The sequence below is a fragment of the Mobula hypostoma genome, chromosome 3 (genome assembly GCF_963921235.1).
Source record: "Mobula hypostoma chromosome 3, sMobHyp1.1, whole genome shotgun sequence".
Classification (NCBI taxonomy): Eukaryota; Metazoa; Chordata; class Chondrichthyes; order Myliobatiformes; family Myliobatidae; genus Mobula; species Mobula hypostoma.
In genome coordinates, this window is record NC_086099.1 from 99399246 (window position 1) to 99415034 (window position 15789).

General features: G+C 41.9%; 1 protein-coding gene across 2 annotated transcripts in view; it reads right to left on the reverse strand.

The window, feature by feature from the left end:
- Positions 1 to 299: 299 nt before the first annotated feature.
- cds1 (CDP-diacylglycerol synthase (phosphatidate cytidylyltransferase) 1) overlaps positions 300 to 15789 on the reverse strand; it is a 108993-nt gene continuing 93503 nt past the window's right edge. The window contains exon 12 of one of the 2 annotated variants that reach the window (XM_063042198.1): positions 300 to 1837. In XM_063042198.1, coding sequence (XP_062898268.1) covers positions 1720 to 1837 — 118 coding nt within the window. In that variant the 3' untranslated portion in view covers positions 300 to 1719. The remainder of the gene's footprint in view (positions 1838 to 15789) is intronic. The other variant, XM_063042197.1, reaches the window with a different exon arrangement.

The following is a 15789-nucleotide window of genomic DNA, read 5'->3' on the forward strand; positions in this document are numbered from 1 at the left end:
ACACCGATGCCAAGCTGTATGGGTCCTAATGCCCTTCCCTCGGACAACATCAGTGGTGTGGAGAGGGGAGGCTTGCAGCATGGGCAACTGCTGGTCTTCATTACAACCTTGCTCAGGCCTGCGCCCTGGAAACCTTCCAAGGCACAAGTCCATGGTCTCACGAGACTACCGGATGCCTACCAGTGGAAATACACACCATGTCAATTAAAGTCCTAATATCTCAATATTTTAAAAGAATTATCAAGAAAAATCAATTTTAGACAATTACACACTCATACAAGAATAATAGATTTTTCTTTATTTTGAAATCAAGATCTAAAATAGTGTTTTGTGATACACCATTCACACCTTGCAGATACGTGGTTGGGTTCAAGCTAAATGTCTCCTTAATGACAGAAACTTGCATTTTTGTTTGCTGGAGTACCTAACCTTATTACTATGCAGACAAGATACAAAACGCAACAGACTATACAGATAAACATTTGAGAAAATCTGCAATAATGCAATGCTATAAAACTTTCAAAAAACAGTTACCTTCATAATTCAAACAGGATTAATAATCAACATGAATTTTACATCATACAGGAACATACTCTCATACTTTCAGAATGCAGTCTAGATAGATCAATCACAAAGTATGTTGCCTTGTTAAAATATATAAACTAAACTGTTAAGGGTGGTCCAAATGTTCGTTTCAGACTATTTTAATAGAGTTAGCAAAATAGTTCTATGGGTATATTACTTCCATAATTCACTATAGAGTGACTCTGGTATCAAACGATGTATGGGGATTCAAAAATCAAAACAAAAGAGGACTATATTCCTGAAGCTCTTTCTGTAACTCGTGTACAGCAGAGTTTCTCCTTTGAGGAAGCCAATTATAGAATCCTCTTATACACACACATTATAAAACTAAAAATCCTCATTTTAAAGCACAATCCAAATTTAAATTGTTCAATTTCTTCAGACCTTTAACTTATAAATGTTTATAAATTGATATATACTTGCATTTACATGTACTTACATATTATATACACTTTGTGCATGCCATCTGCCATAAGGTTAATCCTCAGAGTCTTAATCAGCTTGAAATGTTGTAAATAAACCCACGCTTTCTTTTTATATACAAAAGCTGTATTCATTCTAAAACACAACAGATGAATTTCTCACATTTTGCAGCTGAACAAACTGGAGATTAAAAACTTTATTTGCAGCCATTAAAATAAATTATATTCTAAAATTATCCAATGTCAATTTCATTGTTAGATACAGTACAATTCTGATGCAGTGCATTGACAGACCCATAGATTATCTACGCATTGCTCAGTAGAATTCATGCTCAAAAAGGAGTGAAAATATCCATATAATCTTGAAATTAGTACATCCCTGCATAATTACATTCTAGTTCAGTCCTTGCAATCAAAAAGATCATGGATTCAGTTATATTACTTTAACAAGAAAGAATTTACCTTGGATCCTGCTGTTTAAAAGATGTTAAAGAGAATAAATAAATTGGAAAACTGCCAAACATTATACCCGCTTACCTTTTGAAAGGTTAAAGTACTACTGAGTATTAAGGACTGTCAACTACAAAATGCTCAATTTTGGGACAAACATGAACAATCTTAAACTGAGGACTTCAAAAAAAACTAGATATGTATCCCAGTTTGGATTGGGAGGCTTTCACCACAATGATGGAGAAAAGTTGCTCGAGTCCATTTACTGCTGAATTGCTCCTTTTTCCATTAAATGAGACTTCAGTATGTTGAAGATTTGAAGCTGTTGTTCTGGCTGAAGCACCAAAAGTTGCTGCAAGACTTTGCTTGGATTTGGTCCTCTGCAAAATATTGGAATGAAACAGAAGTGTATTAGACACAAACACTGCTACAGTTACAGATGACATCTTAAGATTTCAAGATACTCAGTGGATACTCAGCAAAGGTGGAGGGGAAGGAGGAAGGGTGAAGAGCGAAGAGTGAGGAGGGATTGTGATGCCTTTCCTTTCTCTGCTTCTCAGGTATTAGCAACAAAATTTGGTCTTCAGGCACCTCAACAGTTTCTTTCAACAAAAAAAGTCCTGTATGAAATTTCAATTTTTTAAAATTATTTACTTTGTGTTAGAAAATTAGATATTTTGCAGAATTGTCTTACTGTATTAAATTGTTAACTATTAAGTTAAGCATATCTATACCTGAGAAATAACAGCATTAAATCTACGTGAAAACAGTGCTGTCCTGCAGAACACCAACTCACAGAACTTTTGGTCCTTCTGTCCAAATTTCTGCAGGTACAGATTTACAGATGGTAACATTTTCAATGAATACCAGTGAACTATTTCCAACAGGAGAGATTTCTGTGCTTGCATGTGATGTAGCCAAAATGGGGAGGCAGCAGCTTCCATCATCTTATATAGTCCCCTTCAATGGCCAACACTCACTGTAATGGAGTGAAACAAGGCACAAATCTACCACACTTCAATGTATGTACCACACAGTACTGATAACTAAAGGATAAAGGCCCGCCAGAATTACTCCAGACATCATAACCCAGGTTCTTTCATACTGTATATACATAGTGTGCAGACAAAGCCTCAAATTAATCTCTTATCTGAAAATAAGTATCATGAAATCCAAGCAGCAGTTCTGCTTTTGCACTTTTGCAAGAAGGACTGAGAAAACAGCTATTGAGAAAATGGTCAACATCCTCCTTGAACCTTTGCAAACCACTGTGAAATAACTCCCACAGGCCTGTTTGATGGGGAATTCCAAGCTTCGATCCAACGATGACATAATAACGGCAACATATGACTGACACGGGGCCACGGGAGGCAGACAAGTGGGTCATGGTTAGGAGGGGGAAGGCGAAGAGTCAGGCAATAGAGAGTACCCCGGTGGCTGTGCCCCTTAACAATAGGTACTCCTGTTTGAGTACTGTTGGGGGGGGACAGCTTACCCGGGGGAAGCGACAGTGGCCGTGCCTCCGGCACAGAGTCCGGCCCTGTAGCTCCGAAGGGTAGGGAAAGGAAGAGGAGGGCAGTTGTGATAGGGGACTCGATAGTAAGGGGGTCAGATAGGCGATTCTGTGGACGCAGTCCAGAGACCCGGATGGTAGTTTGCCTCCCTGGTGCCAGGGTCCGGGATATTTCTGATCGTGTTCAAGATATCCTGAAGTGGGAGGGTGAGGAGCCAGAGGTCATGGTACATATAGGTACCAATGCATAGAGAGGAAAAAGGAAGAGGTCCTGAAAGGAGAATATAGGGAGCTAGGAAGGGAGTTGAGAAAAAGGACCGCAAAGGTAGCCCAGGATTACTGCCTGTGCCACGCGACAGTGAGAGTAGGAATGCAATGAGGTGGAGGATAAATGCGTGGCTGAGGGATTGGAGCAGGAGGCAGGGATTCAAGTTTTTGGATCATTGGGACCTCTTTTGGCGCAGGCGTGACCTGTACAAAAAGGACGGGTTACACTTGAATCCTAGGGGGTCCAATATCCTGGCAGGGAGATTAGCGAGGGCTACTGAGGTGACTTTAAACTAGAATGGTTGGGGGGTGGGAATCAAATTAAAGAGGCTAGGCGAGAGGAGGTTAGTTCACAACAGGGGGATGGGAACCAGTGCAGAGAGACAGAGGGGTGTAAAGTGAGGGTAGAAGCAAAAAGTAGTAAGGAGAAAAGTAAAAGTGGCAGGCCGACAAATCCAGGGCAAGCATCAAAAAGGGCCACTTTTCAACATAATTGTATAAGGGCTAAGAGAGTTGTAAAAGAGCGCCTGAAGGCTTTGTGTGTCAATGCCAGGAGCATTCATAACAAGGTGGATGAATTGAAAGTGCAGATTGTTATTAATGATTATGATATAGTTGGGATCACAGAGACATAGCTCCAGGGTGACCAAGGATGGGAGCTCAACGTTCAGGGATATTCAATATTCAGGAGGGATAGACATGAAAGAAAAGGAGGTGGGGTGGCGTTGCTGGTTAAAGAGGAGATTAACGCAATAGAAAGGAAGGACATAAGCCGGGAAGATGTGGAATAGATATGGGTGGAGCTGCATAACACTAAGGGGCAGTAAACGCTGGTGGGAGTTGTGTACAGGCCACCTAACAGTAGTAGTGAGGTCGGGGATGGTATTAAACAGGAAATTAGAAATGTGTGCAATAAAGGAACAGCAGTTATAATAGGTGACTTCAATCTACATGTAGATTGGGTGAACCAAATTGGTAAAGGTGCTGAGGAAGAGGATTTCTTGGAATGTATGAGGGATGGCTTTTTGAACCAACATGTCAAGGAACCAACTAGAGAGCTGGCTATTCTAGACTGGGTTTTGAGCAATGAGGAAGGGTTAATTAGCAATCTTGTCGTGAGAGGCCCCTTGGGTAAGAGTGACAATAATATGGTGGAATTCTTCATTAAGATGGAGAGTGACATAGTTAATTCAGAAACAAAGGTTCTGAACTTAAAGAGGGGTAACTTTGAAGGTATGAAACGTGAATTAGCTAAGATAGACTGGCAAATGACACTTAAAGGATTGACGGTGGATATGCAATGGCAAGCACTTAAAGTTTGCATGGATGAACTACAACAATTGTTCATCCCAGTTTGGCAAAAGAATAAATCAAGGAAGGTAGTACACCCGTGGCCGACAAGAGAAATTAGGGATAGTATCAATTCCAAAGAAGAAGCATACAAATTAGCCAGAAAAAGTGGCTCACCTGAAGACTGGGAGAAATTCAGAGTTCAGCAGAGGAGGACAAAGGGCTTAATTAGGAAGGGGAAAAAAGATTATGAGAGAAAACTGGCATGGAACATAAAAACTTTTATGAGAGAAAACTGGCATGGAACATAAAAACTAAAAGCTTTTATAGATATGTAAAAAGGAAAAGACTGGTAAAGACAAATGTAGATCACCTACAGACAGAAACAGGTGAATTGATTATGGGGAGCAAGGACATGGCAGACGAATTGAATAATTACTTTGGTTCTGTTTTCACTAAGGAGGACATAAATAATCTTCCAGAAATAGTAGGGGACAGAGGGTCCAGTGAGACGGAGGAACTGAGCGAAATACATGTTAGTAGGGAAGTGGTGTTAGGTAAATTGAAGGGATTAAAGGCAGATAAATCCCCAGGGCCAGATGGTCTGCATCCCAGAGTGCTTAAGGAAGTAGCCCAAGAAATAGTGGATGCATTAGTGATAATTTTTCAAAACTCGTTAGATTCTGGACTCGTTCCTGAGGACTGGAGGGTGGTTAATGTAACCCCACTTTTTAAAAAAGGAGGGAGAGAGAAACTGGGGAATTATAGACCGGTTAGCCTAACGTCGGTGGTGGGGAAACTGCTAGAGTCAGTTATCAAAGATGTGATAACAGCACATTTGGAATGCGGTGAAATCATTGGACAAAGTCAGCATGGATTTGTGAAAGGAAAATCATGTCTGATGAATCTCATAGAATTTTTTGAGGATGTAACTAGTAGAGTGGATAGGGGAGAACCAGTGGATGTGGTATATTTGGATTTTCAAAAGGCTTTTGATAAGGTCCCACACAGGAGATTAGTGTGCAAACTTAAAGCACACGGTATTGGGGGTCAGGTATTGATGTGGACAGAGAATTGGTTAGCAGACAGGAAGCAAAGAGTGGGAATAAATGGGACCTTTTCAGAATGGCAGGCAGTGACTAGTGGGGTACCGCAAGGCTCAGTGCTGGGACCCCAGTTGTTTACAATATATATTAATGACTTGGATGAGGGAATTAAATGCAGCATCTCCAAGTTTGCGGATGACATGAAGCTGGGCGGCAGTGTTAGCTGTGAGGAGGATGCAAAGAGGATGCAGGGTGACTTGGATAGGTTGGGTGAGTGGGCAAATTCATGGCAGATGCAATTTAATGTGGATAAATGTGAAGTTATCCACTTTGGTGGCAAAAATAGGAAAACAGATTATTATCTGAATAGTGGCCGATTAGGAAAAGGGGAGGTGCAACAAGACCTGGGTGTCATCATACACCAGTCATTGAAAGTGGGCATGCAGGTACAGCAGGCGGTGAAAAAGGCGAATGGTATGCTGGCATTTATAGCGAGAGGATTCGAGTACAGGAGCAGGGAGGTACTACTGCAGTTGTACAAGGCCTTGGTGAGACCACACCTGGAGTATTGTGTGCAGTTTTGGTCCCCTAATCTGAGGAAAGACATCCTTGCCATAGAGGGAGTACAAAGAAGGTTCACCAGATTGATTCCTGGGATGGCAGGACTTTCATATGAAGAAAGACTGGATGAACTAGGCTTGTACTCGTTGGAATTTAGAAGATTGAGGGGGGATCTGATTGAAATGTATAAAATCCTAAAGGGATTGGACAGGCTACATGCAGGAAGATTGCTCCCGATGTTGGGCAAGTCCAGAACGAGGGGTCACGGTTTGAGGATAAAGGCGAAGCCTTTTAGGACTGAGATTAGGAAAAACTTCTTCACACAGAGAGTGGTGAATCTGTGGAATTCTCTGCCACAGGAAACAGTTGAGGCCAGTTCATTGGCTATATTTAAGAGGGAGTTAGATATGGCCCTTGTGGCTAGGGGGATCAGAGGGTATGGAGGGAAGGCTGGTGCAGGGTTCTGAGTTGGATGATCAGCCATGATCATAATATATGGCGGTGCAGGCTCGAAGGGCCGAATGGCCTACTTCTGCACCTATTTTCTATGTTTTCTATGACACAGTTGGCTCTCCGCTAAATTTTTTTGTAATAAACATGGTTGATATTTTAATTCTTGAATCACGTGATCATCTGCAAGGATGTCCATTCACCAGTGCCATAAATGCTGAATGGGCAGCTGAAGTGTTGCTGCATTACAATTTTGTCTTTGTAGACTCCTTGAGAGATCTTACATCTCTTCTCAGTGTTCCACAAACATCTGTAAACAAAGCTGCGAAGTCCTCACAGCTTAACCCTGAACTCTTCACTAATTGGGATCCTTGACTTTTCCAATAAGAACAAACACTTATCTGATGATAATATTTAGATAAATAGGGTAATTAACTGTGAACACAAGGTATTTATTCCCCAACTGGAAGCTCCATCAGTTCTTAAGGGAAAGGAATGACTCTATAGGCAGCTGAACCCGAAGTTAAAGTTAACAGCCTAATACAGGTGATACATGAACACAAAAGATTCTACAGATACTGGAAATCCAAAGTAACAAACACAAAATGCTGGTGACCCTGTTATCTCTGTCTCAGAGGCCAACATTATGGCATCCTTCAAGAAGGTGAACCCTTGTAGCGCATCAGGCCCTAATGGTATACCTGGCAGGGTACTGAAAATCTGTGGCGACCAACTAGCTGCAGTGTTCAAGGAGATTTTCGACTTCTCACTGCTGCAGTCTAAGGTTACCACCTGCTTCAAAAGGGCAACAGTCATACCAGTACCCAAGAAGAGCAGGGTGAGCTGCTTTAATGACTATCACCCAGTTATGCTCACATCTGCTGCGATGGAAGTACTTTAGAGAGGTTAGTCAAGGCTAGAATGAACTCCTGCATGATCAAAGCTCTGGCCCTAACACCACAATGGGTCTACAATAACACAATCTCACTGGTTCTCCAGTGTGCTTTGGACCACCTGGGATACAGGAATACCAATGCAAGGCTGCTGTTTATTGATTACAACTCAGCACTCAACACCATTATCCTCTCAGTAATAATCAACAATCTTCAAATCTGGGCCTCTGTACCTCCCTCTACAACTGAATTCTTGACTTCCTCCTCAGAAGACCAGTCAGTACAGATTAGTAATAATCTGACTAACAATCAACATAAGCACACATAGCCCACTACTCTACTCTCCCTACACTCATGACTGTGTGGCTGGGCACAGCTCAAACACTATATTAATTTTCTGATGACAGCACTGTTGTTGGCAGAATCTCAGATGGTGATGAAGTGGTGTACAGGAATGAGATAGATTATTGTGTTGTAACAATAATCTTGCCCTCAGTATCAGCAAGAGCAAAGAATTGACTGTAGACTCTAGGAAGGGGAAGTTGAGAGAATGCCTACCAATTGACATTGAGAGGTCAGTGGTGGAAAGGGTGAACACTTCAAGTTCCTGGGTGTTGACATCACAGAGGATTTATCCTAGATCCATCAAGTTGATGCAATCACAATAAAGACACACCAGCAGCAATACTTCATTAGGGTTTGAGATGATTTGATATTTACCAAATACTCTAGCAAATTTCTACAGATATCCCATGGTGATAATTCTGACTGGTTACACCACCGTCTGGTGTGAAGGCACCAATACACAAGATCATAAAGAGGCTTCACGGAGTTGTCGACTCAGCCAGCTCCATCATGGGTACATGCTTCCCCACCATAATGGACATCTTCCGAAGGCAGTGCCTCAAGGTGAGGACCCTCACCATCTTGGGACATACCCTTTTCTCATTACTATCATCAGGGGGCAGGTACAGGAGCCTGAAGACCCACACTCTAATTTTAAGAACAGGGGCTTCCCCTCTGCTATTAGATTGCTGAAGCCTTCATGAACACTACCTCACTATTCCTCATTTGCAGGCTATTTATTTTTATTGTAATTTATAGTAATTTGTTATACGTGTACTGAAGTGTTGTCACAAAATAATAAATTTTACTACTTGTGCGACAATAAACCTGATTCTGATACTGTCAATGGTGAAACTGCTTTTAAATTCCCAAACGGACTTACTGCATGCTACAAATTTTGATCTCCTCACAAGTGAAAACTTCCCCATGTCTGCCTCACTAAATCTTATATAATCTTAGTATGGAGTCTTCAAATGTGCACAGAACTGTGATTATGTTTTAATCAAAATTTTATACATTTAAAATAACTTCTTTACACAAAAGTTCAAGTCCAAGTTTATTGTCATCCAACTATACATGCATACAACCAAAGACAATGACGTTCCTCCAGAACAAGGTGCACCCATAATACATGTGTCGATCACACACAGCAGATAAAACAAAATATAACTACAAGTATATTAATAAAATATAATTCAAAGTGCATATGCAAATGTGTAGCACAGGGAAACAGAATAGAAAACAGCTTGTTGTCCTAGTGGCGATACCCCAGTGCTGGCAGGGTATTCATTTATCTCACACCCTGGGGTAAGAAACTGTTATCCAGTCTGGCAGTCCTAGTCCTGATGCTTGTGTACCTCCGTTTTGATGGTAGTGGGTCAAAGAGTCTGAAGGATGGGTGGTAAAGATCCTCAACAATGTTTCGGGTCCTTCCTATACAATGCTTCCAGTGAATGTCAAAAATAGGGGAGAGGGAGAACCTGGTGATCCTCTCAACACACACAAAGTGCTGGAGGAACTCAGGACTGCCGAATGGTCTCCGCCCGAAACGTCGACTGTACTTTTTTCCCTACAGATGCTGCCTGGCCTGCTGAGTTCCTCCAGCATTTTGTGTGTGTTAAGAGGATTTCCAGCATCTGCAGATTCTCTCTTGCTAGTGATCCTCTCTGTTCTCTGTAAGGTCTTACGATCCGAATCCTTACAGCTTGAATACCACACAATGATGCAGCTAGACAGGACAGTTTCAATGCTGCTCCTGTAAAAAAGATGTTAGAATGGGGGCAGGGAGCCTTGCATGCCTCAGCTTCTTTAGAAAGTGTAGACACTGCTGTGCCTTCTTGACTAGAGAGGATGCGTTGTGGGTGCACGTTAGATCACCCGTTATGTGCACACTGAAGAATCTTCTCCATAGCAGAGTCATTGATGTGCAATGGAGAGTGGTTGATCTGCGCCTTCCTGAAGTCCACAATCATCTCTTCTGTCTTGTCCACATTGAGACTCAGGTACTTGTTCTCACATCATTTGACAAGCCTCTCTACCTCCTTGCTGTATGCCAACTCATCTTTGTTGTTGATGTCTGTGTGTTGACTCATCATTGTTGTCAATGAGGCCAACCACTGTTGTATCATCAGTGAACTCGATGATGAGGTTTGAGGCTAGGCAGCATCTCTAGGAAGAGGTACAGTCGACGTTTCAGGCCGAGACCCTTCCTCAGGATTAACTGAAAGAAGGGATAGTAAAGAGATTTGAAAATGGGAGAGGGAGGGGGAGATCCAAAATGATAGGAGAAGACAGGAGGGGGAGGGATGGAGCTAAGAGCTAGAAAGTTGATTGGCAAAAGGGATATGAAAGGATCATGGGATGGGAGGCCTAGGGAGAAAGAAAGGGGGAGGGGGGAATCCCAGAGGATGGGCAAGGAGTATAGTGAGAGGGACAGAGGGAGAAAAAGAGAGAGAGAGAAAAAAATTAAATAATAATGATAAATAAATAATGGATGGGGTACGAAGGGGAGGTGAGGCTTTTTCAGTCTGGGTAGCCTCCAACCTGATGGCATGAACAATGACTTCTCTAACTTCCGTTAATGCCCCACCTCCCCTTCTAGGGCCGAGGCTATGGCATCACCAGTGGGACAATTTGAGTGGTACGTGTACTGGAAAGGATCCAATGTAGCTGGAAGATAGAATTTTATATGAACCATTACCAGACACTCAAAGCACTTCATCATTGCCAAGTTCAGTGCCACTGAGGAGTAATTGTTTAGGCCAGTTACTGTTGCCCTCTGAGCACCAGAAGGATGCTGGCTGCCTTGAAGCCTGCAGGGACAGTGGACTATTACAGAGATGTTAAAGGTATCCAGTAAGACCTCTACTAGCTAGGTTGTACAATCTGTCATCACCTGAGCATTATGTTAACTGGCTCCACAGCTTTATGTGGGTTTACCCTGGCTAAGATCCTACTCACCTTGAGTGCAACCAGACTGGATGCCTGTTCCTCTGGGGCTTTCCTTGATGTCACATCATTCATTGTGTTAAATCCTGCATAGAAGGCATTCAGCCCATCAAGGAGGGAGGTGTTGGGGTCACTGAACCTGTATTTTGTTGTGGTTTGTATACCTTGCCAAATGCATCACATGTTCCTGTTGTCACAGAGGTGTCTGAATTTTCTGTGGGTACACTTGCTTTGCCTTCCTGATGGCACAGGAGAGGATAGCTCTGGCTGACCTCAGAGTCACCTTATCCCCCAATCCCTACGCAGTGCACAAACCTTTACACTGCCAGGACAAATCAGAAACTATAGCTGACTGCAGTGTTTAAATCATAGTGACATACTCAACACAATGAAAAAAACATCCTTTATTATCTATTTGTTCAATTTCTTTCAAGGATGCTTTATTGTATTACTCCATTCTAAAATTGAGTATCTCCAAAAAGATACTCATGTACATTTATAAAGGTCCTTTCATGAGCTTAGAATTTCCAAAACTCTTTACAGATAATGAATACTGCTGAAATATGGGCACCATGGAAGCCAATCTGTACACAGCAAAGAGTTTTGGAGGCTATAGAGGCTATGAGACAAATGGCAATTTATGTTGGTTATGGTCGATGTTCTCAATGGTGGGCAATTGGGCTCCGGTAATCTGCTGGGCAGTTTTCACTATATACTGGAGTGCTTTGCGGTCCGATACGGGACAATTGCCATACTACACTGAGATGCAGTTGGTGAGTATGCTCTCAATGGTACAGCGGTAAAAGTCCGTCAGTATCCTTGGACAGAGGTGAGCTTTCTTCATGCTCCGCAGGAAATAAGGCGCTGTTGTGCCTTTTTGATCAGGATGGAGGAGTTCAGGGACCAGGTGAGGTCCTCGGGAATGTGGACACCAAGGAATTTGAAGCTTGATACACACTCCACTACAGCTCCCTTGATGTAGATGGGGACGTGAGTGTGGCTCCTGGCATGCCTGAAGTCCACAATGAACGCTGCCTGGGCAGGGTGAAAAGCATTATCAAGGATGCATCTCCCCCTAACCATGGACTTTTTACTCTCCTCCCATCCGGGAGGCGCTACAGGAGCCTCCGCTCACGCACCAGCAAACACAGGAACAGCTTCTTCCCTGAGGCTGTGACCCTGCTGAACCTCACATCACAGCGCTAAGAAGTATTGCACTCATATTGTACTGTCTCAGTACTTTTATATTTGTGTGCTGTAGCACTTACTTTTTATTCGCAGTTATTTTGTACATAACACTATTCTTTGTATTTCTGGTTAGATGCTAACTGCATTTCATTGGCTTTGTACCTGTACTCGGCACAATGACAATAAAGTTCAATCTAAAATCTAATCTTATTTTAAGTGAAAAAAAATTCTGCGTGTCCAAAAAAATACTGTTTTCTTCAAAAGAGTACCACCACCAAGAAATCACAAGTCTCAGATTAACATCGTGAAAATAGGCTGAAAGAGGCGGGCAACATTTGAAGATGGCCTCCAAATGTTGCTTGTCGCTTTCAGCCTATTCAGCTTTTCCTTCAATACAATACAGGTGCAGCTGCAAACGGAGCTATTCATGGTGGAATTAACAGTAAACATTCTGTGATGGATAGAAGGACAGATTGTGATATTTCCCCAAGGGACTCAAAGTAACCTCCAGGGAACCCCATACTTAACTGCAGCTAAACTAACCTCAAATCATTTTCCTTTGCACCTGATTCAATCAATCCAGGATTCTCCTTGTACTGTTTTTATATTAACTTTCTTAAGACTGTTTACATATCTAAAACTTCAAAATTGTAATTAATAGATTTTGATTAGTGTAACAATTTGATAGAGTAGTCAGAAGGTATAAAATTTATATAGGAACCACTGATATGAGCAAGAATCAGCCTTTCAAATTTCTAAATGCACGTTACAAAGGGTAATTCATTCTAAAATTACAAGGTTCAAGTGTGTAAACATAAAACATTACATGTTCATTGATGAACACGAGATTCTGCAGATGCTGGAAATTCAGAGCAGCACACACAAAATATTGGAGGAACTCAACAGGTCAGGCAGCATTTATGGAAACAAATAAACAGTCAACATTTAGGGCTAAGATCCTTCCCCGGGTCCTATGTTTATTAATGATTTGCTCTGGCCACATTTGGAGGGGTTCAAAATAAATCACATTAGACAGCAGATCAGAGAGCGATATTAACCATTTTTCAATGTTTGAGAGGCCTTAAGCCCCCAAACCACATCACATGGATGATTTCAGGATTAGCGAAAATTTAAGCTAAAATGCAGATGTTGGAAATCAGAAATGTAAAAAAAAAATGCTGGAAACACTCCGCAGTCCTGGCACTATTTACAAAAAGAGAAAGTCAGAGACCTTTAGCTAGAGATCAATGTACCATAGAGAGGGGTAGACATTAGAACCATAGAACATTTGGAATAACGGTACAGGTTTCCCCCGCCATCCAAAGGTAGAGCGTTCCTATGAAACGGTTCACAAGCCGAAATGTTGTAAAGCGAAGAAGCAATTACCATTTATTTATATGGGAAAATTTTGTGAGCGTTTGCAGACCCAAAAATAACTTACCAAATCATGCCAAACAACACATAAAACCTAAAATAACAGTAACATATAGTAAAAGCAAGAACAATATGATAAATACACAGCCTATATAAAGTAGAAATACTTCTCTACAACAACTGCTTGCATAGATCTCAGTAGCGAAAATCTCACGCAAGCGCTGTTGGCATAAACGCGCTCTCCAGTAACCTTTACACTATGAAGCTGCCAAATCTACCAAATAACACGTAAAAATACACAGCCTATATAAAGTAGAAATAATGTATGTACAGTGTAGTATCACTTACGGAATTGGGAAGACACTGAGCACACTGATGATGGTGTGTTAGACTGAGTCGTCTCAGGTTGGGGTGGTGCAGTGGCCCCCACCCTCCAGGCCGCTGACTGATACACTGCCGCAAAGCACGCAGGGGTAGCCAGGAGGCACACAGCACATCTTTAAGAAAAAGGGCGAATAAACATACTAATTAATTAGGTGCTGCCCGGCACGTAAACGTCAGCGCAGATCAGAGGCGATTGCATCGGCACTGATCTGGGCCGACAATTACGTGCTAGGTGGCACTTAATTAATTAGCATGCTTATTTCGGCTTTTTTCTTAAAGATGTGCTGTGTGCCTCCCGGCTACCGCTGCATTCTCCGCGAATCAGTACAGTATCTGTCCAGGGCCTGGGGGTTGGGGTGGTGGGACACTGGGGTGTCATCTCATCGTCGTCAGTTTCCATTAGAGCAGGCGGCTCATCTTCTCCTATGACTACCCGCCTCGATGTCGAAGGTCGAGGTTCGTCGTCCGCTGTGGCTGATGTGGAAGGCCTTGACTGCTGAGCCTCGAGCATTTTTAAATCACACAGTTCTTTGTAAGGACTCAACCCATCTTGCAAATATCCCATAAACCTATGTACCCTTTCAAAATTAAAGTCGTACTTTATCATTGCAGCGAAAATCTCACGCAGTTGCTTTACGTTCAGTTCCTGGACGACTTCACTTTCGCTACTGCATTCGGTTTCGATTGTTATCCTTTCCTCTTCCAATTGCATCAGCTCTTCATCTATCAGTTCTTGGTCATGGGATGCCAAAACCTCTTCAACATCATCTTCCTCAGCTTCCACAAGCCAAACGCACTTTGTCCTTGCTTCGTTCACCACGATCGAAACGCTTAATTATGTCTAGTTTTAGGCTAAGTGTAACACCCTTAATGAGCTTTTTCAGGCTTTTCCAACACCTTAGAACTCATCTTGCTAATGGCTGCTCAATGCAACGTGTTTAAGCAATGCCGTTCCGAATCCCGGGGAGAGCGGCTGCTCGGGGTGCGCGCTGCCTTTCTTCGTAACAGTGAAAACACCTTCTGAAAGCGAAAACAGGGTACTAATGTAGGTCTTTCGTAACAGTGAGGTTTCGTAAAGCGAACGTTTGAAAAGCAGGGGACACCTGTATTTGGTACCAGGCATTAACATTAGACATCTTGGTTGTGGCATTTTGCGTGAATGAAACAAATGGAAAAACAATAATAAATGGGCTCAGTCTCCAAAATGTGCGTGGACAACAGGAGGTTCCACACTGCCCAATTCCCCACGTAGTCGCACAAAACGTGGTCATATCTGATGGCTGTTAAATCACCATTCATTATATCTACAAGTATAAAACTTGATATATTTGAATTCTGGGAAGACTTTTTCACCTGTTTGCCTGTACTGAGTAATGGCTTATTATATCTGCACTCCAGGCTTCAAGTGACTTTTCCAAAATGCACTTCCTTGTAAACAATCAAACTACACTGGACACAAGTAGCATTACTACCTCAAAACAAAAATGTTGATTACAATTTAGTGTACACAATTCAGATATGTCCCTATCCCAGGCTTTCATTCCCGATGTGGGCATATAATTCTGGGAATTTAATTTATCAGAGATATATGACACTATCTGTCCTGGAGCACTCTGTATCCAACTTAAAATGGGATAGTCCTTTAAATCTGACCCCCAGGGAACGTCATAGGCTTTACAAGCTGATCTTACTCGAAAGTAGAAAAGACAGTATTTATCAATATTATATCGAGATATCAGTTCTTGAAAGCTAAGGATAGAACTTGCCCCATTAATATCTTGAAGAGTATTAATACCTTTATCCTCCCAAATTCTGTTGGTAAATGGTTTCCCCCCAGATAGAAAACGATTATTGTTCCATAATGGAGATGATCTGCACCATATGCTTTTAAATTTTAGAAATTTTTCTGCTGCTCTAAACACTTGTAGCATATGGGTTAAAACTGGACCGTAATACAAATCAGATTTTTTGGTAGACATACCTATAAGGAGAAAGTCCTTCAACCTTATTGGTGCTATTAGCTCTTGTTCTATATTTTTCCCATGATGAAACTTTATCCTCCTCCATCCAAT